This window comes from Notamacropus eugenii, chromosome 2, assembly GCF_028372415.1.
Source record: "Notamacropus eugenii isolate mMacEug1 chromosome 2, mMacEug1.pri_v2, whole genome shotgun sequence".
Lineage (NCBI taxonomy): Eukaryota > Metazoa > Chordata > Mammalia > Diprotodontia > Macropodidae > Notamacropus > Notamacropus eugenii.
This window is the reverse complement of record NC_092873.1, coordinates 22,385,970-22,410,227: the sequence shown is the minus strand read 5'-3', so window position 1 is coordinate 22,410,227 and position 24,258 is coordinate 22,385,970. Positions and strand designations below refer to the sequence as shown.

Below are 24,258 nucleotides of genomic sequence, written 5' to 3'. Positions count from 1 at the left end.
GAGAGGGTCCTCTGGCCTTTGGAAATCTCAGACCAGTGGGCTTTGGTGTACATGGAGAAGACTCCTGTCACTTAGGAGAAGTGTGTGTGTGTGTGTGTGTGTGTGAGTGTGTGTGTGTGTGTGTGCGTGTGTGTGCAACAAGCCTTGTAAATGACTGTTGTCCAATAGTGAAATTCCTGTAAGTAAAGATAGAAGAGCATGTTACCAAAATATAAGCCCTTTATTAATAAAAATCTTTGGTAGGAACAATCTTTTAAATTCCTTGCAGAGATATTTGGTTAATATAAACTCCGTTCACCTCTGGTACATTTTAGGCCAACTGCAGGAAAAAAAAATCAATCTTACCCCATAATTAATTTTTGAAACCAATAAATACCGGGAAGCTGAGACTGTTTCCTCTGGAGTGAGTCGGTCTGACATCTATTTAAAACTTGAAAAAGCCTCTAAAAATACCCCTCAGGATGCCTTGTTTCTAATAATCCTTTGTTAATGTGGTTTCATTTAAACCAAAGGGTTTGACAAAGGATTGGGGTGGGTAGATAGGGGAAGGAAAGGGAGAGGGTACATTGGGGTTGGCTTCTGTGGTCTGGAGTCCCTTCCCCCCATGGCAGGTCATAGGCAGCTCCTCCCAGCATGCACTGCATGGTCAGACTCCAATTCCCAGCTTCCTGGGCTGGTTGGGACAGGGCTTTCTCGGGTGGAAGCTTGGAAGACCCCCCACTCTGAAGAACATGTCTGGGTACAAAGGGATTCCCCTCCCCTGCTCTGGCATCTTCTGAAAATTCACCTCCAAATCTAGCTTGTGACTCAGCAACTCCCTCTGCTGCTCGGAGCTCAGGCCGCATGTCTAGGAAAATTGCTTTGTCTACATGTTAAGGCATCAAAAAAGTTAAAAGGGTTTTTTCCTCTAGTGACCCTTGCTCATCTTTCAGCAGAAAAGTCTTCAGAGAACTGTTTCTAGTAAGTATCTGCACTGACCCTATGGACATCACCAGCAACTTTTTTTTTTTTATTAACCTTGAATTGAGAGAGAGAGAGAGAGAGAGAGAGAGAGAGAGAGAGAGAGAGAGAGAGAGAGAGAGAGTCCCTGCCTTACAGTTTGTGCAAAAAGAAAAAAAAAGGAAAAAAGTGTCCCATCAGGACGTGGTCCTCCATTAATTTTTGCCCGGCGCAGGCACCACCAGGCTTTGGCTCGCTCTGGTCCCTGTGCCAGGCTGTGCAGGAGTCAGGCTGCATTGCAGGCAGAGTGGCTCTCACTGGTACCCGAGGACTCTGGATGTCTGGACCTCCCTCCTGCTAAACTGCAACGTGATAGGAGCGTCTGGATGCTGTGCTGTCTCGCTGGGTCCTGGGGAACGGGGGACTGTGATTATTACAGTTGTCACCCTGCAGGTTATCTTTCTCCTTCAAGGTCTCTAGCATCTGCTGCTTGCCCTGCTCCTCCTTCATGAAGAGTTCCACCAGGAGGGCCTTCTCCTTGTGAACCTGCTGGCTGATGTCTTTGGGAATGTCAGGGATGATCCAGTCTACGAAGTCACTCATGAACATGACCAGATTCTGGGGGGAAGAGAGAGGAAGGGTGGAGGGGAAATCACCATCATGAGAACTCAACCTTATTTCTAGCCATGCCCAGTGACCCTTTGCTGGGCTCCTGAGTGGTCCTGTGGCCCCTCCACTGGGAGGGTCATCGAGGGGGATGGGTAAATGAGCAGAAAGTCATCTACTTAGTAGGATTTGTGCCTGGGACTCCATGAGTTCCAAGGGATGGAGGTTATAGGGGGAGAAGGGAGTTTTCCTTTTCTTTCTTTTCCTAGCAGTAGTGAGGGTGATTCAAACATGGATGATGATCCAACCTAAAGCTCCCCTACACAAGTAATTCATGTTTCTTCCATCACAGTGCCCCCATTTAATGGTACCTTTCTCTAAGGATTCAGAAGGCACTTCAGGATTTTGTAGGAATCGTCATTCTGAATCTTTGAGGTAGAAGAGACCTCAGAGGTCATTTAAGTCCAGTAAAAACCCATTCTCCCCGACATCCTCAGCAGGAGGCTGTCCAGCCTCCTCCTAGATCCCTTCAAGGAGGAGGAAGCCTACATCCTCCCAAAGCAGCCCCCTCAAAGCAGCTGAGACTGCTCCCAAGTCACTGTTCCTAGCTCTGCCTTTGGGGTTAAGCAGAACAAACTACTCCTTCTTCCTTTACACTGTCCTTCAAACAGTTCAAGATGGCGCCAGAGATTCTCCAAGGATCACAGATCTAGAATTGGGAGGCCATCTGGTCATAGGACCATCAGACCCAAGGTTTAGGGACCATCCCATCTAACCTCCTCATTTGTTAGGGGAGAAGACCATGGCCCAGAAAGGTGAAGTCACTCTGGGAGGAGGAGGTAGAACTGAGGCGTGATGACTCCATGTTTGGGTCTCTTTTCACTGCATCTCAGTGCCACCCCTCGTTTTTTTCACCTGATCCTGTATGCCACAGTACTATGAAGAAGAGGTCAGGCAATAACCTGACAGGCAAACCTGCTCTTCCGGCCATTCAAAGTCCTTTGGCTCCATGCCAGATTAATTAATTCAGTCATTTACCAAGCACCTGGGATGGCCTGCATGGCTCTGTCCATGGTGCTAAAATGCCTTGAAACCTCTGGTCTCATGGTGAAACCCATGCTGTGCCTGCTTCGAGCATGAGTCAGAGTACATGGGCAAGCTTTCTGCTGACTCCACAGGGTGACCCACCTTTCTTTCTAATCACCACCCCTAGGACCTGGCACTGGGTAAAAGCAATTGAATGATCAGCTTCTTCCAGAAGCTTCTCTCTTGACTCCTGTAACCCACAGCCCTAGGCTTCTACATGGTTCAAAAAGTCACAGCCTGGAACTTGGGACTGGGCTCCCTTGGTTCAGAAGTCATGGTACTTGACTCTGGAGCTCTTTGCCTATGATAGGGCTCATGGTTTGGGCCCTGCTTTCTGTTGGAGAGCTCTTTCCAGCCTAATGTAGAGAGAGACAAGTAGTCTCTCTCAATATCCTGTTGGAGAGAGAAACAAGTGACAACAGGCTTATACAGACTGCTCTCTGTTGTTGATTAGCTATTTTCAGTTGTGTCCAACTCTTCAAAACCCCATTTAGAGATTTCTTGGCAAAGATACTGGAGAGGTTTGCTATTTTAACTCATTTAACCGATGAGAAAACTGAGGCAAGCAGGGTTAAGGGACTTGCCTTGCTAATAAATGTCAGAGGCCAGATTTGAACTCAGAAAGATGAGTCTTCTTGACTCTAGGCCTGGCGCTGTGTGCACTATGACACCACCCAGCTGCCCAAGACTGCTCTTTAATAAGCATCAAATAGAGGAGCTGGGCTTCAGGTTCTCAGTGAGGATGCACTTCTTTAAGGAATTCTTGTGGCCAATGCCCAGAGCTTTGTACCGTAGTTTTTATGAACTTGATATCTTAACTTTCCTAGATCTCTGAGATTGACAGGATATGCCCCACTCCACACCTATAGTCCCTCACTTCTGCAAAGGGAGGAAAGGACCTTTTCCCAGAGTTGTCTTCAGGGAGTTTCTCCTGGGAACATGTTCCAAGAGGCACCACCTACTGGTCTCTCTCTCCCCTGATTATCGCATATTTGCCAATGTTTCATGGAAACTCCTCCTACCCTTAGCTCCAAGCATTCTTTTTCTGTCTCCACAAGCCTTGTCCCTTTCCCCTCCTATCTAACTGTTAGTACCCCCTACCCCAAAAGCTCTATATTTGGTCATTTGTTGGTCTCCCTCTATAATTTCAACTACTATCTGGGCATAGATAATGCTGGAATTATTGTCAAGCCCTGACCTCTTTCCATTCTTGAGTAAATGAACGAAAAAGCATTTGTTAGGGGCTTATTTTGTGCCAAGCACTGTGCTAAGCTCTGGGGATAAAAAGAGAGACAATTCCTGACCTAAGAATGTACGTTCCGAAAGGGGGAGCCCTCACCTTCATCGATTCTCTACAAGGCTTCAGAACATTCGACCAAATGATCTCTGAAGTCCATTCCAGCTCTAAAATCCATGTATGACCTTCTAATGAAATCTACTTGGGTGTCTGACACTTCCCCCAAACTGACCCCCAAGTCCCTCAATTCTAATTTCCTCATTGATACCTTATCTGTTCCCACATTACCACATCCTGGGCTCTCCCCTTTATCCACACCTCTCAGATGTGTCCCTCTCTTCCTATTTCTGCAGCACTCCCTTCATGTCTCCTCCTCCCCCTTCGCCCTCAGATTATGCCTAGATTCTTGGGACAGCCTCCTTGGTGGAATCTATGCCTCCATTTTCTCCTGTGCCTGCCACTCACAGAATTCTAGAATTCCATTACTACCTAGCAGTCAACTAGTTCAATACATATTCAAAAAAATGATTCTCTACTGCCACATGTAAAACATGCCTCTGCCTGAAGACCCAAGGAAGGGAAAGGAACCTACCACCTTCTAAACTTAGCCACACTATTTAGAGCCAGGAGACCAGGATTGCTCAAATACCCTCATCATCTGGTCATTCTTCTCCTCAAGAATACACAGTGATTCTCTAACACATCCAATCCCAAGCCCGCAGAGTCTTCCCATGGCTGCACATTCTTATTGTGCCAACCTTGTTTGTTAAATGGTCACTGTGTGCCAGGCATTGTGCTAAATGCTGAGGATACAAAGCAAGACAGAACAGTTCCTGTTCTCAAGGGGTTTCTATTCTGATGAGGGAACAATAATAGACATAAAAGATATCCAAAGACGGAAGACGATAGAGAGGAGAAGGCACCACCTATGGCAGGGATGGGCAAAGAGCTTCTGCAGAAAGCAGGATTTGAAGGAAAAGAGGAGGTGAGATGAGGAGGGAGAGAGCCAATAAAAATGCAGAGACAAGATGGAAGGCCTGGCATGTGTGAGATACAGCAAGGATTACAGGGGAGATGGATTATGGAGAGTGTGTATTGCGGGGCAAAGGGGAAAGGCGATGTGTAAGAAGACTGGAAAAGCAGGAAGGGCCCAGGTCAGGAAGGGCTCTAAAGGTCAAACACAGGATTCTAGATCTGACGCTGGGAGCAAGAAGGAGCTACTGGAGTTTAGTGGAGTTAGGTGGAGTAGAGTTAGAGTCAGACTGGGGCTTAGGAAAATTCCTTTGGTCATAGAGTGGAGCACAGATTGGAGACAACTAGGAGGTAACTTTAACAGTCCAAGCAAGTGGTTATGGGAGCCTGACCTACCTAGGCGGGAGCCTGTGTAGAGAAGAGAGAGGGAGACATAGACCAGAGATATGAAGGTGGCAATGACAATGACAACAGGTTCGATCCAGGAGGTGAGCTGAACCTGCTGCTCAGGGAAGGAGACGGGGACTGAACCTTCCCAAGGACCCTTGGTTCTGTGATTGTACAGCTTGTTTCCATACACCACGTGATGTGTCTGGAAAACTCCTTTTCCTGATCCACAAAAACCCAAGGCCCAGGTACCTGGAAGACGATCACAAAGGCCAGGCGGGCCGCCAGGACGGCCCAGAAGTCCTTGGATATCTCATACTTGTTTTCTGACCAAGGTGGCTCTCGGTAATCTTTGTACCTGTAGAAGACATGAGGAGGCCAGACAAAGGTTTAAACAGGATTGGGGGCTTCTGGTTGTTGTCATTCATTCATTCATTAGGCATTTATGCACACCTGTTGTGTGCCAGGCCATCTTCTAAGCCTACAAATGGGCCGATCTGCACTGGTAGAGGGATTGCCCTCTGCCCAGAGGTCCTCATGCTGATGAGATTATAGCATAAGTTAGAAAAGGTGTTAGGCACTGGGGGTTTCCAAGAAAAAAGCCGGGGTTCTTGCCCTCAAAGAGTTTATGTTCCTCTAGGGGAGACAACACTCCCACATGTGAGCACACACAAAGGTGAGGAAAGGTCATTGGAGGGGCAGCAATCAGGAGGTGGGCACCAGGAAAGGCCTTGAGGAGGAGGAAGGTGGAATGTGAGCTAAGCCTGGAAGGGAGAGTGGTGATCAAAGTGCTCTCTGGCAAACAAGTCCCACCACTAACCTTGGCCCAACACATGGGCTCAAACATCACCCAAGAAGTGCCAGGTAGCAAAGAAGGTGCTGAGTAAGGGGCCATGGACTGGCTGACCCCTGAAGATGGCACCAGGACATGGACTGAACCAAATGGTAAGAGACGCTGCCTATGTGCTCAGCTCTGGGCTAGGAGTGTCAACCATCATTTAAATGCCTCCTTTGTACCAAGCACTGTTTTCAGGGCAAGGAACATTGAGAAAAACAAAGAATGAGGAGAGGAATGTTAGAAATAGAAAGAAAAGGCCTTAGAGATCACCTCTCTGCCCCTTTCACCTTACAGATGGGGAAACTGAGATCCAGAGATGAGAAGTGAATGGCCCAAGGTAAGAAACCCAATTCATGACTCTTCCTCTTACTCCTGCCTCAGTTTTCCACAGTGTCAGACCATGATGAAACGGTGTCTGCAAAGCCAGTAGGGCAGGTTCCAAGGAGAGGATGAGGGGTAAACCAAGAACCAGCTCATCTAGTTGAGCAAAGGCTGAGAGCCACAGGCCACCAAGGACGTGCTTTCTGCCTGCCTGGGGAATCCCACAGCATCCCTGGGAATATTCTGAAGCTGTCCCACTGCCACACATGGCTGGTACAGACCAGATGGCAAGGTGGAACTAGCCCTAGACTGGGAGTCAACAAGTCTGATATCTAGCCCTGGCACTGTTACCAACTTGTTGCACAACCTTGGAGCTCTTCTTTAAATCAAAGGAGTTTAAGAAAAGTCTGCTTCTCCGCCTCTTCCATGATTTCAAGATGCCCCACAGAGCAGCCCCAGCAGCCCCTGTGGTAGTGGAGACAAAGCCAGGTCACCACCAGAAGCAGTGCTGTCTCAGCCTCATCTCCTGGTTCTCCCTTCAGCCTTGTGCTCAGAGGATTTTTACCTTGGAAGCAGCCAAAGTGAGCCAAAGCCAGCTCTGTACAGCCCAGCAAGGGAGAAGGTCATCAAGGTCTAGGACAGCAGGCTCAGGGAAAGAGGAGCAAAGCCAGTGAGGGGTATGGGCAGCCAGGGGCTCTCCTAGCTTGCACTTCGTAAGGCCTCATTTTTTCCTTCCCCAAAGGCAAAGACTAGCTCTCACTTGCTTCACTTGGGAGTTGGGAAGAATGGTGACTTCATGCCTGTGACACAAACTGGCATTAAGAAAAAATACTCCTGGGGCCACTAAGTGGGTGCTGTGGGTCTGACTTAGTCCCTAGGCAGGGAGGGATGGGTATATTGGCTTACTGGTATCTGGGGAGCAGAGCCAGTATAGGCAGGAGTTCCAGGGTGGGGTCCCAATGTTGATAGGTAGATAAAAGGAAAGGCAAAAACTGTACCTACCCTCAAGGAGCTCCCTTTCTAAGCGGAGAGGTGGCATGTAAATAAGTGTGCACAAACAGATATAGACAGCGTAGATTAGGGGTGGGGTCCTTCTAGGTACTTGGGTGTGGCCTTGTGACTGAGTCCATGTTTTACAGAACAAATCCTTTTATTAAGGGGACCTAGAGGCCACATGAGGCCTCAAGGCTGCAGCTTCCCCACCTCTGTTGTAGATGGAAGAGAATGGGTCAGGTTGAGCTGTCAGATTACTGGGGTATCACTGGATCTCAGAGTTATAACTCAAATATTTTTATCATGGGGAAGAACTGGGTCCTTCCAGTGAGGAAGCCCAACTCCCCAGATATCAGTGCCCTGGGACAAAGACCAGTTTGTCCACTGCTAGTTAATGGCTTGGCTGTATTTTGTCCTGACTGTTTGCTTGTTGGCCTACCCCTTCTGGCCATTGCTGCCACCTCCACCTGTCCAGCTGCTGGCTTCCCCTAGAGCCCTATCTAGGGGATATTCCTCTATCTAGGATAGAGATAGTGACACTGACAATGAGGAGCTCTGCCTCCATCATCTGGGATCCCAAGGGGAGGGAAGGCATGATGTTCCCAACCCCATGCCAGGCCAGCATGCCCATTGCATGTGGCTCATTTTCCTCTTCTCTGTTTAAGGGAGCCACTATAAATCCATACCTGCAAATCTGCACCTCATAGCCCAGTTCCATGGGGTCATTGGGAGCCGTTCCAGCTTGGAAGTCACTGACGTTGAAATAGGAGAGTGTGTGGTTCACAAAACCATGCATGGAGCCGTCAGGGCTGTACATGTAGCGGTACACGAGGCGGGGGATGAAGTCTGAGGTGAAGGAGATGACGAAGGCCTAAGAGGCCACAGAAGAGAGAGTCAGCGGGCACAGAGATGGGCTGGGCCATCCAGTACACATAGGATCCTAGTCCGATTGCATCCTGGGGAAGAAAGGTCTCAGGACTTTCCCTCAGCAAACCTGCCTTACTCCCATTTCACTGCATCCTGAATGAAGTGAGATCCTTGACCAGGCAGCCCTGAACAAGGCACTGATCAGAGGGGGAGAAGGAGGGAGAGGGCACTTCCTGGAGATGCCCTCTCTGCAACCCACCCCTTCAGCCCAACATTCCAGGCCCCTCAACTTCACAGTACAAGATCTCATTGTCCAACTCTATTCCCAAGCAGGGCTCCATGCTCTGGGTCTTCTCCCCTCTCTCCTACCCTCCCCAAACTTCTGGGTCCTGTGTTTCACTCCTTCAGAACTCTGGTGAACCAGATAAATCCAATCCAGCTGGGCTGATAATGACTTTATGTCTCTGGTCAGCATCCTTGCTCTTGTTTACTGAGTACACTGGAGACCTTAAGACAAGGCCCAGAGTCTTGGGGAAATGTTAGTATTGGGAAAGGCCAGTGAGAGAGACCAAGGCTGTTCTTTGAACCACACCCTGGCAAGGAGGCCTTGTCTCCATATCTGGCAGCTCTGGTCTTGAGGTGGCAGCCACAGACAACATCTCTAGAGATGCCTTGAGGAGTCCAAGGGAGGGTGCCCTGCAAGTCAACTCCTGATAAGATTACTGAGATGTTGTTGGGACAATAGCTTGGTGCCTCCCTGGGCTCCGGGCATAACAGGTGTTTTTCTCATAGATTGGGTAAGCCTGCACTGATTGGCTGCCCCAAGGACAGGCTTTGGCTGCTGGAGAAACAGCCCCTGGCCTTCTTGGACAAAAGTCCACTAGCCTCTAATTGGGAGCACGGGGCTCTAAAGACATTTTCCAGCTGCCAGACTTCCTTCAGCCTAGGGAACTGGCCAAGGAGATTGTGTCTGAAGTGACCACCAGGCCCAGTGCACATGTGCTAAATGCAAGTTTCTTCTTTCCAAGGCAATCTGGTCTGGGGCCACCATTTTAAGACTACTTTAACCTGAGTAAAGTGACCACAAACCTGCCTCCAGCAGAGCACAGGGAGATAGGAGGAGATTGCCAATGCTGCCTAGAGGGAGGGGGAAGGCAGGCAAGTAGGAAGGAAGGGAGGGAGAAAAGGGAACCACAGGTATAAAATCATGAAGGAGACCAGGAAACTGGCAAAGGGTGAGGGGGCCCCCACAAGAAAGAGATCTAGTCATATCCTGACTTGTTGAAGGGATGGTCGGGGCATGGGAAAGAAGCATGGAGTTTTAGAAAGAAGAACAGGGGCAGCACCATGGCATCATAGGATACCGAGGGACTTCAGGGTCTATCTGGTCTCACATTCTCATTTTATAATTGAGGAAAGTGTGGGTCAGAAGTCAAGTGATTTCCCTAAGGGCACGCAGCACCCACATCAGAGAGAAGATCTAAAGCCAGATCCAGTGAGCCTGGAACCCTACCTCTTCTCACCCTGGCACCCAGCCTTAATGGGGCTGGGGAGTTGAGGTAGTATGAGAGGATCTCAGCTCCACTACTCATGACCCATGGGAAATTGGGCCAATCTCTTTGCTTCTCTGGGCCTCAGTTTCCCTGTCTGTCACAGGAAGAGATTAGACTATCTGACCTCTGAAAGTCTATTGGTTTTGAATCCTACAGACTTTTCCTGAGGTTCTGGCAAAGAAAGGTCCATGATGAGTTTGTGCGGTTTTTTAAACTCAAACTAGCCAAGCCCCTGTCAATATAAGGAGACAGCTAGGTGGTGAAATACATCATGGAATTAGGAAGAGTGGGTTTGAATTCTGTCTTAGACACTCATTGCCTATGTGACCCTGTGCAAGTCACTTACCCTGAGTTATCTGTAAAATGAGGGGGCTGGATTCAAATGTCTCTAAGGTTCTGCCAAATTATCTAGGATCTCAAGAGAGAAACTCTGGAAGGGAAACAATTTCTTTATCCAGGTTTAACTCTCTGAAGGCCAAGGACATCACCTCTTTCAATTAGCCAAATGGCCATTGTTCAAGGGATGAAGCAGCAGGGAAGGGGAGGAGAGGACCTGGATGCTCCTGTTTCTCATACATCCAGACCACTGGCCAGTCCCCCACCAATGCCCTTGCTTCTTGGGGCAGTCATTCTACTTACGTTGATAATAACAGCCAGCTTGCTGATGCCTCGGAGAATATTGTACCAGATGCCTGGGGGAAGAAAAAACGCCAAATGAGGTTAGGGCGAGGGCTGCTTTCTTTGGGTTCACCAAAGTGCCCAAACGTGGTCGGTCAGGCTAGCTGGGGATAAGAGCCATCAGAATCTGGGAAGGGCATTATTTGAATAGAAGCCCCACGGTGGGGTGAGAGCGTGGCGGGGTGGGTGTAGCCAGGACTAGAATGAGGACAGGGCACTGAAGAGAGGTCCTGAAGGAACCTGCTTTAATGCATAGAGGAGACAGACTGATCATTAGCTCATCTGGTGTTTAGAAAGAAGCGCTTGCTTTGAAAGGGTTTGACAGGGACAGCTTACTCCCCATTAAGTGCTTTGGACTATCTTCCCTTGTTTACAGTGATTATTTGCTTAGAAAAGGCTCCTAACATAAATACAGCCCAGCTCAGCTTCCGTTCAGGCCTGGTCCAAAGGGTCTTGAATTCCCCAGGACTGGTGGCTAGATCCAGGCATCACAGGTCACTGGGCTTGGGGAGCCAACTTAGGGCCAGAACAGTGGTCATTGAGGCCAGGGCAGGACCTGGGAAGAGTGGAATATTGCTAGGAATGAGCTCAGAATGGAGTTTCCAATGGGGCCCCCATGCTCGCCAGGGTCTGGGGTCATATGTCAAGGTAGAGGAGGCTTCCTGGAAGCATGGCTGGCGTTCCCCAAGTAAACCATTCCCAGCCCTGCCACCAGCGAGTTTACATTAGGAGGGGGTGCCTGGGCAGCCAGGCTTCTGCCGGATCCCATGTGTAAACACAGGAGGAGTAATTCAGACTTGGAGTATACACAGAACTTATTCATCCTCTCATTACCCTGAGAAGCAGGGCCTCAGCAGACGCAGTGGAAGCGGCCCAGCTGTTTCCGCTCACAATAAGGGGCCAACACTTCCCTCTCACCCTCAGACCAGGAGGGGGTCCATATGCACAGCGCAGTGGTGGCCAAGTGGTGACCCATTGTTGGATTGGACAAAGCCTCCAGGGTGAGAGGGCTGGAGTCTTACTGTCCTCCTCTGGGCAGACCTCTTGGGGGGGGTCACTTTTGGGCCTCAATCGAGGAAGGACCTTGATAACCTGGAAAGGCATCCAGGAAGGTGTCAGGAAGGGGCAGGAGCTCGAGAGCAGACCATGGAGACCTGGAGGGGGAACTGAACTAGGCTTGTTTATTCCAGAGAAGACAAGACAAGAGGTATCGGATGTGACAGTGGCGAAAATTTGTCTCCCGAAAGAGCCGTCATCACCCAGCATCTGAATTAGTGCATAAGGTTGCCCTGGCTCTAGCCCAGTCCCAATCTAAGCTGCCAAGGAGATGTTCCTAAGTAAAGACATGGCCCCAGTACTCCCTTGCTCAAGAAGCTCCCGTGACTCCCTGTTGCCTCCTCTGTTGGTCATTTGGGACCCTTCCCAAACTGGCCCTGGTCTCATTTTTTCTAACTTTGTTTATGATGCATGACTCGCCTTCACACCCTCTGTAGCCCAGCCACGCTGGCTGCCTTGCTGCTGCTCAGACATGGCATTGTCTCCTGTTTTCGTTTCTTTGCCTGGGCTGTCTCCATGTCCAGCATGTTCTCCTTCCTCACCTAGGCCTCTCAGAACACCTCTCTCCTTTACAGAAGGCCTCCCTGTACCCTAGGAAGTGGCTGCTACTGCTCTCTCCTCTCCAAAATGCCCTCAGATCCCTTTGATACAAGCCTCTATGGTTGGCACATGCCTTCAGTGTCTTTCTTGGTAGAGAGGCAGCTCTCTGAAGGCAGGAGTGAGGGTCTGCATTTTTTCTTTGCATCTTCAGTACCCATTCAGGTGCCTGGCAAACAGTAGGCACTCAGTAAAGATTTGGTGATTGCTTGGCCTCTGCAAAGAAGCCAACTTGGGCTTGAGGTGAAGAAAAGTTGTCACAGAGTGGCCTAGGCTAGCCGGGGATGGGTATGGTGGGTGATGAGTTCCCCATCACTGGAGGTCATAAAGCACAGGCCAGGTGGCCACTCACAGGGATGGTGGAAGAGATTAGTGTTCATGGACAGGCTGGATTTAAGGCCTCTGAGATCCCTCTGCCTCCTTCTGTGACATCTGTCATGGCCTGAGTGAACTTGGTTGGGTCATTTTTGGCCCTAGCAGAGTCTTGCATACGGGAAATGCCTAATATATGCTTGAATTCAATAACCAAGCATTTGGTGCCCACTGTGTGTGCCTATTGCTTAGCCAGGGGTACAATGGAGTAGCTGACTCAGAGGGGGTCACAGGAAATCTGAGCAGACAAGCCTCAGACAGGTGGGCCACAGCTGAGAGACACATCCAGGTTTGGGCTCACAGTGTGGGCAGCCAGAGGAAGGAGAGGGCAGTGGGGCTGGAGAGACTGGGGGAGAATTCAGTGATGCTTTGGGACTTGTTCAAGGCAGATTGGACAAGTGGTGAGGAGGGGGAAACAGCAGAAGTAGAGGCATGGAGGAAAGACTTGGCCTAAGAGGGACAGAGGGACTCTTTCAGGAAGCACCAGGAACGATTCCCAGGATCTCTGCTTGGAGCCTTCCAGTGATGGGAGGCTCACTGCCTTCTAGGCAGCTCATTCCCCTCAGGAATGGCTCCCATGACTAAGAAGTTTTGCTTTGTCTTGAGCCCAAATCTGCTTCTTGGTCACTTGCATCGACTGTTCCTGGTTCTGCCCTGGGGTCCAATGGACCAAATAAACTCCTGATTTGACATTCACCATCACTATGTCCCAAACATCTTCTCCATGTTGATTTCTTCAACCGATCTCACATGGTATGAACCTAAGGTTAGCTCTGCCCTTGCCCACATCAGGAATGGGAAACTGGAGTGGAGAGAGAGCCCTGAATGCCAGGAAGAGCAACTAGAACGCCTTGATTTTGGTGATCATGGGCAAAGCCTTCAAGCTGAACTCAGAGGGAACACTGTCAAACCCTGGTGCTGGGGCCAACTGCCTGAGTAAGGTGGGCTGCCTGTCTTCTCCACTGTAAAAACCTGACCCTCACAACAACCCTGCTATTATCATTTTCATGTTTCAGATGAGGAAACTGAGGCTAAAGGGTAAGGTGACTTGTCTAGGGGGTCACACAGCTAGTATTTGAGGCAGGGTTCCAACCTAAGTCTAAGCCTCTATCTAAGACACTGCCATGTGGGCAGAAGGCTGGGGATGACCCAGGAAGTCCCCTTCTAACTCTGTGAACTATGGGTAGGACTGGGTTCTAGCAGTGCTTTTGATTTCCCCTGGGAATGCCCTGGGAGGATCCGCTGATTGTTATCACCACCGGCAGTTGAGCCCCAGCCCTAGTCTCACAGTGGGGGAATAGGCAGGGGAGGGCCCAGGCAAAGGGGACTTGGCTCTCCTTCTACAATTAACTTGGGGTCTCTCCTCACTATTCCCAGCCAAGGTTGCTTCATCTGAGATGCCTCTTGACCAACCCAAGTGATTAGGCCAGTCAAGCTTCTCAGAACCTTCCCTGCCCCTTCTAGGGCAGAGGGATGCATGTAGGGACTTGGCCCAATCTCGTGGGGATTCCCTAGGGCCCCAGGAGGGGGCACAGGTTTTGGAATCTCACTCAAAGCTGCTTTGGCAACAGCCACCCACTGCTGGAGCCAGTGCCCAGTGTGAGGGAGGCATCCTTCTTGTAGCCAGTCCCCTGAATGCCCTCCCCTACTTGGGGCTGGCTGCTCCAGGCCTGACCATGGATCATTGGCATAAGACAAAGAACTCTCCTCTCAGGAAGGCCATAGTCTTGGAGTCCACAAACAAGCCCCGGAAAGGGGAGGCAGATCAGGAGCTCTGCAGGCCAGCCAGGAACCAGGTAAAGGACAGTTAATCTGCAGGAGTCAGCCAGAAGGGAGCACAGAGGCCCTGTGTCCAATCCCTCCTCATGCAGGCAAAGAAATGGCACCTTAGGCAAGGGAAGCCATTGGTCCAAGGTGACTTAGATGGATAGCACCAGAGCTGGGACTGGTACACAGCTCCTGAGGCTCCTGGGCCAGGGACAGCTAGAATTGATCCAGGGCTATGGGTACAGGGGTGTGTGCGGGGGGGTGGCTATCACCCCCACCCCAAAAGAGGATAAAAAGCCACAATCAGAAACCAGTCCAAAGAACTACCTGCCCCAGAGACAGAAAGGGACAGAGCTTGGAGCCAGGGAAGGAGGCCATTCCCCATCTGCTTGGTCTTAGAGGTAAAACAGGACACTACAGGTACAAGTTGCTGGAACTTGGACTAGGGCTGCTGGGGAATGTGAGAAGCCAAGAAATGATGACCTCACTCTTTTCTCTCCTTACTTACCTATGTCTTTTGCTCTGACTGCCACAGGCCTCCGGAGCTCGGTGACAAACTTTTTGGCATCCAGACGGATTTCTATGATGTTGTTCAGCAGAGCAAACAGAGGTGCCAGTGGGAAGGAGGCGACAAACAGAGTGACAAACCCAAACTGGATTACTGGAAGAAAGACGGATGCATTTAGGGTATAGGTCTATAAGTGGGTATCTGAGGGTGCCCTGCCCCAGCTGGCTTTAGTCTCTGGGAGAAAATCACCTTCTGGACAAATGAATCACTCAAGGTCTCCTCTGAGTCTATACCATGGTAGGGCACCCCAAGATCTGAAGTATAGCCCCTACTGGGGCAGGTCTGACACATGAGAAAGAGTGCAAGCAAGGGCCCTGAGACCAGAGGAGAGTCCTCTCTGAGGCCCCTAATTGGCTGTTTGGGAAGGCTAACATACATACTGACTGACGTAGTGACAATACTGATAGGGTGAGGAATGGGTGGAGAAGGTAAATAGGTCAGATTCTAAGTCACAAAGGGCTTGGGACCTGATGCTGTTACTGGAAGTACTCCCATCAATAGCCCTTTCTAAGTACTAAAGTAAGACCATGGCCATGATTAACTGTGTAACCTCAGGCAAGACCCTTAATCTCTCTGGTCCCTAGTTTGTAAAAAATGAAGGAGCTGGAAATATATGACCCCAGAGACACCTTCCAGTTTTAGGTGAGCTGCCTCAACTATCTAGAACAAAATGCACCACAGAGACTGTAATGGTAATTATGAAAGTTAAAGGTCTTCCTCACCTATTAATGGGCCTGCTCATTAAAGGAAGTTTGTTTAGGGGAGATTTGTTTTGTAGGAAGGCCCACACCTTTTGTTAATGAGGCACTGATTCTTAAGGGTTGTGATGCCCTCTGGCTCTGAAAAGTATGTCTATACTCTGAGGTGAAGTTTTATTTTGGAGCTTACTCATTGGAAGTGTGTGTTTGATCAGATGAGACTCTGGGCAGCTGCTAAGGAGCCCCCTGGCTTTGAAAACCCAGATGTTGGTGTTTCTCTCTCTGGTAACTATGTATATATGTAATGGTCAGACAATTGGATCAGTCTATTGATCCGTATTGCTTAAGGTCAGACAGTTGGAAGCCCTGTCTGTTGGTTGATCTTTATTTCTCCGTACTTTCTCTGAAGTTCAGGGTGCTTTTCCCCCTAAACTAAGTGAGTGATATATGTGCTTGATTGTTGACCCCTCAAAAGTTGCTTTCTTCCTTTTAGAAAAGCAAATCTAAGAACCTATACAGCAGGTCCTCCTGTGTATGCTGGGGTCCTTGCTGATACAGAGACCAAGATGTGCTTTCTTGGCCCAAGAGGGCTTTTCTTGGGCCCACCCTTGGGTGACTGTTCCTCACTCATTCCTGTCTAGCAGGTAATGAGGAGACCCTCTTTCCTCCCCACAATCTGTGGGATTGGGGCACCTCCTATGGAGCTGGATGTGTGCACTCTGCCAAGGAAAAGAGTGTAATTGACAGGGAGAGGGAGCGGCCATCCCATCCATCTCCCATAATCTCCCTGACACCTGGAGTGATTGCATCACAAACATAGAGCCCCAAGCTTTGGCCCAGATTGCAACCATCTATCACTGAGTGGATCTGCTCCCCTGGTGTCTCAAGTTCAGAGCAGGCAGGCACCTTGCCCAAAGTCACCAAGCTAGCAAGTGTCTGAAGAGGAATCAGAAGCCAAGTTTTCCTGACTCCCAGTCCACTATACCACATTGCCTCATCTGAAATATGGCAAAGAGTAACATCCGTGAGGGATGTTGACACCTGAGGGTGGTCAAGAGAAAAGTGCTTTGCTAGCTTCAAGCACCAGACAAGTGAGGCTGACATCGACCCTGACCCCCATACCTCTTATACTGATGCTTCCTGGTCAGCCTGGACCCCACTCTCCAGGAACTCACAATCTCCACAGGAACAAAGGCTAATGTGCAGAGAAGTCAGTGCAGCAGGAGAAGCCCACAGGGGGATGGGAAGCTCATCCCCTCAAATACGAGGAGTAAAAATGGACAGTAAAGATACCAAGCTGCCCAGAAACAAATGAAACCTCCTGCAGCTTCACGGACTGTACGGAAACCTTATTATGCTAGGATGTGGCCCGCCAGCTCTAATGAGCTACATTGTAACTGCACTCAGCTTCAGGGCAGGAGTAGAGAGGCTGGGCCAGCAGGTAGCTTCCCCTCTTCCAGGGCAGGTTCCCATCCACTGCTGTGTTTTCCTTATATGAAGCAAGTTATTTATATGTACCATTCTCCATTAGGATGGGCGCTTTTTGACGGAATATCTACCTTTCTCCTGGTGCTTCAGACAGCACCTGACACACAATACACACTTAATAAATTCATGCTGACTGCCTGGACTGAACAGAAATCGTTTTTTCATTTTAAACCTTAAGGTTCTTTGTATATGTCTGGGAGTAGATTCCTGAACTGTATTCCTGCCCACTTTCCCTGGAAAGTCCTTTTGGAACGTCAGGAACTTGGTTTGTTTAAAACATCAGTTGTAAGAGAAGAAATTCCTCCTCCTAGGAGGACAACTACCCAAAATGTTTTGTCCACTGCCATCTTCCTCATTCTCACTCAAGCTAAGGTGGAGAAACAGCACCTATGTGTGCCACAGACCCTGACACCAATGGATAGCAGAAAGAGGACAGTCTTGCCCAGGGTTTGGGGGTGATCACAGAATTGTTACCTGTAATTTTTGGTCCTGAAGCAGACATCTCTCAAAGAGCCACCAGAAGGGAGGGAAAGTAGAGAATGAGGGTGAAGGGAAGGAGAGCTTCCCACTGGGAATTTTATAAAAAATCCTCCTTGTCAAAACTACCAAACAGGTGAACCGTGTCCTTGGCAGCCTCCCGGGTTCCTCTCCAGTGCCTTCTGCAGATAAGGCCTGCTTTGCCTTCCAGGAGGCACCCACACTGCCACACAATCTGAATTCTTTTAAATCACACTTACTCATTTCCATGTACTCTGGAGTCAGCCCTGCGAAGGGCTCCAGGTTGTAATCCACCTCATAGCGCTGACTTTTTTTAGCGGACTCTTCATGGTCAATTGGCCGCTGTTGTTTTAAGTAGCGGAAAAATTTCTTCATTTTTCTGGAAGGCAAACAGGGTGGCGTTAATTAGCTTTCAGAACTAAGTATTCTTTGGGGCTAACCAAGGAACAACCACTGAATTTACTTCTTGGCAGCCAACTGTCAGGTACATGCCATTTTGGTTTTACCAGATAATTGACATGATTCAGGCCACAGAGAAAGCCCTATGTTAATTCCAATGTTGAGATCTCCACCCCTTTTACTCCCAAACCTACATAAAACTCAGGGACAGAAAGATAAGAGATGAAGAAATGGAGGCCCTGGAATAAAATGACTTGCCTAAGGTCACATAGGTAACACGTGCAGAAGTTCAACTCTTGGTCTAGGGCTCTTTCCACTGTCCCTGGTACCACCTGCTCCAGGAGAATGGAAGCTACTCCTGTTCTCTCAGGATCACATGCTTCCAGCACAGGGCCTGGCACATAATGTGTGATCAACTCATGAATGAAGGAATCGCTTAAGATTCCCAGAATGTAGAGTCAGAAAAGACGTTTGAGGTCATCTTGTCTAACCTGCCTTGATTCACTGACAAGAAAAGTGATGTCCATGGTCTTACAAATGGTGAATGGTGGAGATGGGACATGATTTGAGTCCTTCGGATGGCAGGCTCAGTGCCCTTTGCCTCTCAGTCTGAGGGAGGGTGAGCCTCCAGCCAGCTCCCAAACTGTTCATCCAATTGGATGTCATTGGCCTCTGTAGAACACAAAGAACCCTGCAGCAACCTCAAGCTGAGAGTGTGGCTTGTTAGTGGATCTAACCACACATCAGTCCACCAGACGACTTAGTCATCCTGCCTTGGAGATCCACAGAGCTTGAATCACTAGGTCAAGGCTACTAAGTCAAACCAGAGCCCTGAGGGCCCTTGTCAGGTTGCCCCCACCTCATCCCCACCTCATCCTCAAGTGACTTGTCTCAACTGTGAACATTTTGCTTTATCCCAGCAAGAGTCACCCTAGACCAATGGACAGGACAGAAGGCCAGCTTTGGTGCCAGAAGGGCCCTGGGGGGAGGGGTGGAGTCCCACCCCACACATACTGGCTCTGTTATCCCAGGTTCTAAATAACTCTCTAAGACTCTAAGCTGTGAGGCAGATGGCTGTCCACATAGATGGAAGCCATTTCCACACTGGGCTTCCCCTATGCCAACAAAATGACTAGATGAAACTTAAAAATAAAAAATTCTCAGAGAGAAGTGGGTGGGAATTACTATTATGATTATACATGTTTTATAGATTAGGAAGATCTGCCTTTGTATCTTTTAGCTGAGTGATCATGGAAACACATGGAGCTGTCATTTACACACCACTAAGAGAGGGCTAAGAGAATCTGGAGGAATCACCCACCTACTCTCAGATACATCAAGATATTTGCAAACTGCAGTAATCAGTAGAGCAGCTAGGGGGCACCACAGTGCACACAGTACGAAAACTGCGCTCAGGAACTGATCTCAGACTTTGACTAGCTCTGTGACCTTAGGCAAGTCACTTCACCTGCCTGCCTTAGTTTCCTCATCTGTAAAATATGGCACCTACTCACAGCGTTGTGATGAGGATCAGAAGAGATTAGCACAGAGCTTGGGACTTACATTTTACAAAAGCTAGTCATAAAAGTGCCAACTTTCATAACTTTGAAGAAATGGTCTCATAGAACGTACGAGTTTGCAGACGAAATTAAAAATAAAATCTCTTACGTTCATGTGTATTTTAGAGTTTACAAAGTCTATCTTCCTTTGAGCCTCATTAATAACAGTGAGGTGGTTGCTACACGTCTCCTCTCCCTTCATGCTGTCCAGAGAAGGTGGATCCAAAGGCCCTCACTTTTCCAGGCCATCACCATCAGGGGTGTTTGTCTGGAGCATGAAAAGGACCTTGAAGGTTATCTGATCCAGCTGACTGCACAGGGGACTGTCAGTCAGCCTCCGAAGGGGAGAAACCCCCACCCTGGGTTCCCCCAATCAGCCCTTCCCCACTATGGTGGGTCACTTACGGGATGCCAATCTCAAACAAGTTGTTCTGAATCAGCTGCTTGCCCAACATGATAATGCTAAGCTGGATACAGAGCTCCATCAAACAGCCACCAGGTGCACACTGGGACAGCACAAAGGAAGGAGAACTCATCAGGCTCTGTTGATCACCTCCCTCTCCCCCTCCCCAACCCAGATGAGGGCACTGGAATGGGGCCAGGGGGCCCAGAGTCACTCAAGAGCATCTCCCTGCCAAGCCCAGCCTTCCCTGGGAACAGAAAACCTTAGTGATCCCCTAGAAAAGCACCAAGTTCAATGCCTCTTATTAGAGGCAGTCTCCCTCAGGGGAGACTAAGGTTCAGAGGTCCAGATGGCAATTACTTGAGTCTGGAGTAAGCTGCTAGCACAGCTAAGACTGTCACCTGGCTATTGACCAGATATTGATGGCTAATGCTCTGCCCATTAGGCCACATTGCCAGTCTAGTCTACATGTGCTGACGTTTATCTTGTTTTTAAATCAAGGGAAACATCCTGTTTCGGGGTTGGAGTCTGTACAGATGGACTATGAAAGATCTAAGCTCAGCTAAGGATCTGGGGAGGGGGGTAAGGAGAGAATTGGTGGCCTCCACTGCTCTCGTCAAGTCAGCTTCTCTCTTTGAAAGATCCCAAAGGGATAGGTGATGGAAACAAGGCCAGAGCTGGGTGGGGAACCCTGGGGGGTGCCAGTTACCTCCTCCATGCGGAAGGAATGAAAGATGTAGACATAGTCTCCTGGGCGTCCAACAAACCTAGAAGAAGATTGGGGTGGGGGGAGGTTGATGAGCAGGAAGCTCAACTCCTGGGGCATCATGGGAGAGCAGCTCTTCCCCCCCTCCACTGTCCTGGTGGGAAGAGTGGGGAGTGTGACCCGAGGGTCTGCTGGATGGATTGTTTCTGTTTGAAGTGGGACTGGGCTGAGGGCACGCTATCTCCACATTCTCATCTGCTGCAAAAATACCACAGATGTTTCTGCTTTGCCAACATTCGTCTGACCCCTGCCTCCCTTGTAAACATCCCTTAAAAGTGTAAGAGAGTCAAGAAGAAAGACATTTATCTTCCCCAACAGGAAAATAAGGATGGAGGATGGGGAGATGTGGCCCCAAGGCAGGGGTGGGGAGGAGGACACTGAGCTTGGCATCTTAACTGAGGCTGGAGCAGGCCTGGAAAGCATCTTGGACCAAGCAGTGAGTGGCACCCCAGGTCCATGCCCTGGTCTCTCCATTAATTCCCTGGCCAGGAGACAGACCCTCCTATCCACTACAGAGGTCAGATGGCCTCATGGGCAGCATGACCACCCTGGCCCTGATGAGTGTCAAAAGAGGCTCCAGACCTGGGAGGCTCATTGTGAAACTATCTCCTCTGTGTCTCTGTCTCTGTCACACACAGAGACAGACGCAGACACACACACACACACACACACACACACACACACACACACACACACACACACACACACACACACACACACAGCAAGGGATCAGGAAAAGAGACCAAGAATGGTGGGGAAAGGGGAGGATGTTTTCTTCCATATTTGCCTCTCTCCTCTTTTTCATTTGAATGGGACACCAAAGGATTTTGGGAGGCAATGGTTTCCTGGGGACTCTCATGTGAGGCAAGTGCACTGCCAGTGGAAGTGGGGAGTTGCTGTGTGTGTGTGTAGGGGTGTCTCAGCTCTCCTTAGCACAATTGGTCTGTGCTGGCTCCAGGGCCAGACAGGCCAATTCACAAGTTTCCCTGTGGATTTCGATTAGAAGAGGTTCTCAGAGTTCTTTGTACAACTTTTGGTCCCTTCAAATAAAATAATGACGGTGAGAGTGGGTCACAAAACCAGCATTTTCCAAGATCCCATCAATGGGCAAGATGAACCCCAAATCAGATCTGGGCTCACAAGAGGAAGGAGAAGGGAAAGAAGTAACTATTATTTAGTGCCTACTACGTGCCAGGCCCAGTGTTAATCACTTTACAATGATCCCATTTGACCCTCATAACTCTGGGAGGAAGGCACTGTTATCATCCCCATCTTTCAGAGGAGGAAATTGAGGCAAACAAAGGTTTGCTTTGACTTGCTCAAGACCACACAGCTAGCAACTGTTGGAGGCAGGATTTGAATTCAGGTCTTCCTGACTCCAAGCTTAGAGCTCTAGAGGGGTGACCTGGAATGTGGCCTCCTGGGATGGAGATTTTTAGATTGGAAATGAGGTTGACTACACTGGCAGTGGGAGTGAGCTCTGAAATTCAGGTGCAACACGATTTGTGACCTGGGAATGTGGCCAGGGAGGCCTTGGTACAGTCTAGAAGCTGTGGGTGCTAGTGGGGGCCTGGCCAAGATCACCCCCAACGTCCTCTTCCCACTGGCCAACACGTGAGGAGGCAGGACTAGGTAGCCTATGGCTATAGAACTGTAAGGGACCTTCCCCTCATTGACCCAGGACTCCATGTTGAGCTAGGATTCCAACTCAAGTCCTCTGACTGCAAAGCCAGCCCTCTTTCCTTTCTACTATATGACAAACCACCCAGGGTCACTGTCTTGAGTCAGGCCCAGAACAGGACAGGTCTCAGGACTGGACAATAATGGTGAGTGGTGTTGACTAGGCACCTGCCTGATATCATGTGATTCCATGTGATATGCAAACCTCAGCTTTCAGTGCCTGCCTGGCCATGGTTCCCTGGACATCGAGTGACCCACCAGAGCATTTAGGTATCCACAAGTTTACTCTATCATCTACAGTATTAAGGGCTGCCCTCCCCCTGCAAGGGTCCATCCTCCCAGAAAGTGAATATGCTGGTTTCTGGGGTTCTTACCGGCCTTTGAAGAAAGCCACGTAAAAGATGGGGGTGTAAGCATTCACGAACTTCAGCAGGAAGGCCTTGAATATCAACCGCTCCTCAAAATTCTTGTCCGTTTTGGGCACCTCTAAAACCAAGAAAATGGGTTTTGTGTTCAAATAGCCCTGGCAGAAGACAGAGGTGGGAACTGGCACCAGGGTGCCCACTACTCACCGATCTGGGTCAACCAACGTGCTATGGAGCCATACAGTTCATCCAAGATAATGATGACCACCAGGTTAATGATGACTGCCGTAGCCGTGACCGTGACCCGCACGTTGGACCGGCCGGAGGGGGAGGAGCTGATGGCCAAAGCAGCTGCAGTGGAGATTCTATAGATGATAACTCCAAACACGATGGCAAACGTCAGTCCAATCTGAGAAGGAGAGAGAGAAGCATGGCTTTCAATCTAGCCTCTCAGGAAGAACCAAGTGAGTCAGCAGAGTGAGCCCTGGGAGCAAAAGAGGCTGTGGATTTGAGTCCTTTCTTATTGGAACCATCCAGTGAGGTATTCCACAGTCCACAATGAGGGAAGCAGCCAGATAGCATGAAGGAATAAAGCATTTATGGAGAAATTACTGTATATAAATCACCAAAGGTGAACATAGAAAGACAATTCCTGCTCCCAGTTCAAAGGGGTTCCCATTCCAGAGGCAGAGACAGACAACCTAGATTAAGCTGTCCTGTGGTATAATGACTTATCCAGGATCATGAACAGGAATGTCCAAATTTTAGCCCTTTCTGATTGGTCTGCTTCATCACCAAAGAAGTCTGTGACTAAGGCACTGCAAGACATCCTAAGTTCAAATTCTGCCTCATACACTGACTAACTGTGAGACCCTGGGCAAGTCACTTAACCTGAATCTTAGTCTCCTCTGTAAAGTGGGGGCAGCTGAATCTAGAGTAGCTACCTCACAGGGCTGTTTTGTTGTTATCAGTTTTTAGCCACATCCAACTCTGTGACCTCATTTGGAGTTCTTGGCAGAGATACTGGAGTGGTTTGTCATTTCCTCCTTCAGCTCATTTTACAGATGAGAAACTGAGGCAAACAGGGTTAAATGATTTTCCCAGGGTCAAGAAGTGTCTGAGGCCAGATTTGGCCTCATGGCGATGACTGGTGCCACCTGGTTGCACTCACAAGGCTATAGTGACGATCCACAGGAAGGATACATTAAACATTACACACATTTAATCATCACTATTGCTTAATGACCTAAGACAGAGGTTTACAAGAATTAGTTAGAACAAATCAAGCCCTGTTGTTATTTCTGGTGTCTGGAAACAGGGACAGCTGAAGAGAAAGTAAACAGAGCCAGCCAAGAGATTCAGGAGATGAATAAAGGTTGTACCTAGAGCCCTTCCCTTCCCAGCAGAGCCCTGTGGGGAGGCCCTCCCTGATCAGATAGCTGTTCCTCAACTGGAGGCTTTCTTCCACCTTCCTTGCTCCCATCCACACAGCAGCTGGCAGCTGACACCACCCTGCTTACTGATGAGAGTGATGAGAGGCATTGAGAGCCAACAGCCTTGGTGGG

At 49.2% G+C, this 24,258-nt stretch overlaps 1 protein-coding gene across 8 annotated transcripts in view; it reads right to left on the bottom strand.

Moving 5' to 3' along the window:
- Positions 1-201: 201 nt before the first annotated feature.
- ANO1 (anoctamin 1) overlaps positions 202-24,258 on the bottom strand; it is a 187,579-nt gene continuing 163,522 nt past the window's right edge. For all 8 annotated transcript variants that reach the window (XM_072639405.1, XM_072639403.1, XM_072639404.1 and 5 more), the window contains 10 exons: positions 22,901-23,102; positions 22,703-22,814; positions 20,592-20,649; positions 19,885-19,985; positions 17,761-17,900; positions 14,778-14,930; positions 10,439-10,491; positions 8,066-8,250; positions 5,480-5,585; positions 202-1,557 (listed from right to left, as the gene is read on the bottom strand). In XM_072639405.1, coding sequence (XP_072495506.1) covers positions 1,297-1,557; positions 5,480-5,585; positions 8,066-8,250; positions 10,439-10,491; positions 14,778-14,930; positions 17,761-17,900; positions 19,885-19,985; positions 20,592-20,649; positions 22,703-22,814; positions 22,901-23,102 — 1,371 coding nt within the window. In that variant the 3' untranslated portion in view covers positions 202-1,296. The remainder of the gene's footprint in view (positions 1,558-5,479; positions 5,586-8,065; positions 8,251-10,438; positions 10,492-14,777; positions 14,931-17,760; positions 17,901-19,884; positions 19,986-20,591; positions 20,650-22,702; positions 22,815-22,900; positions 23,103-24,258) is intronic.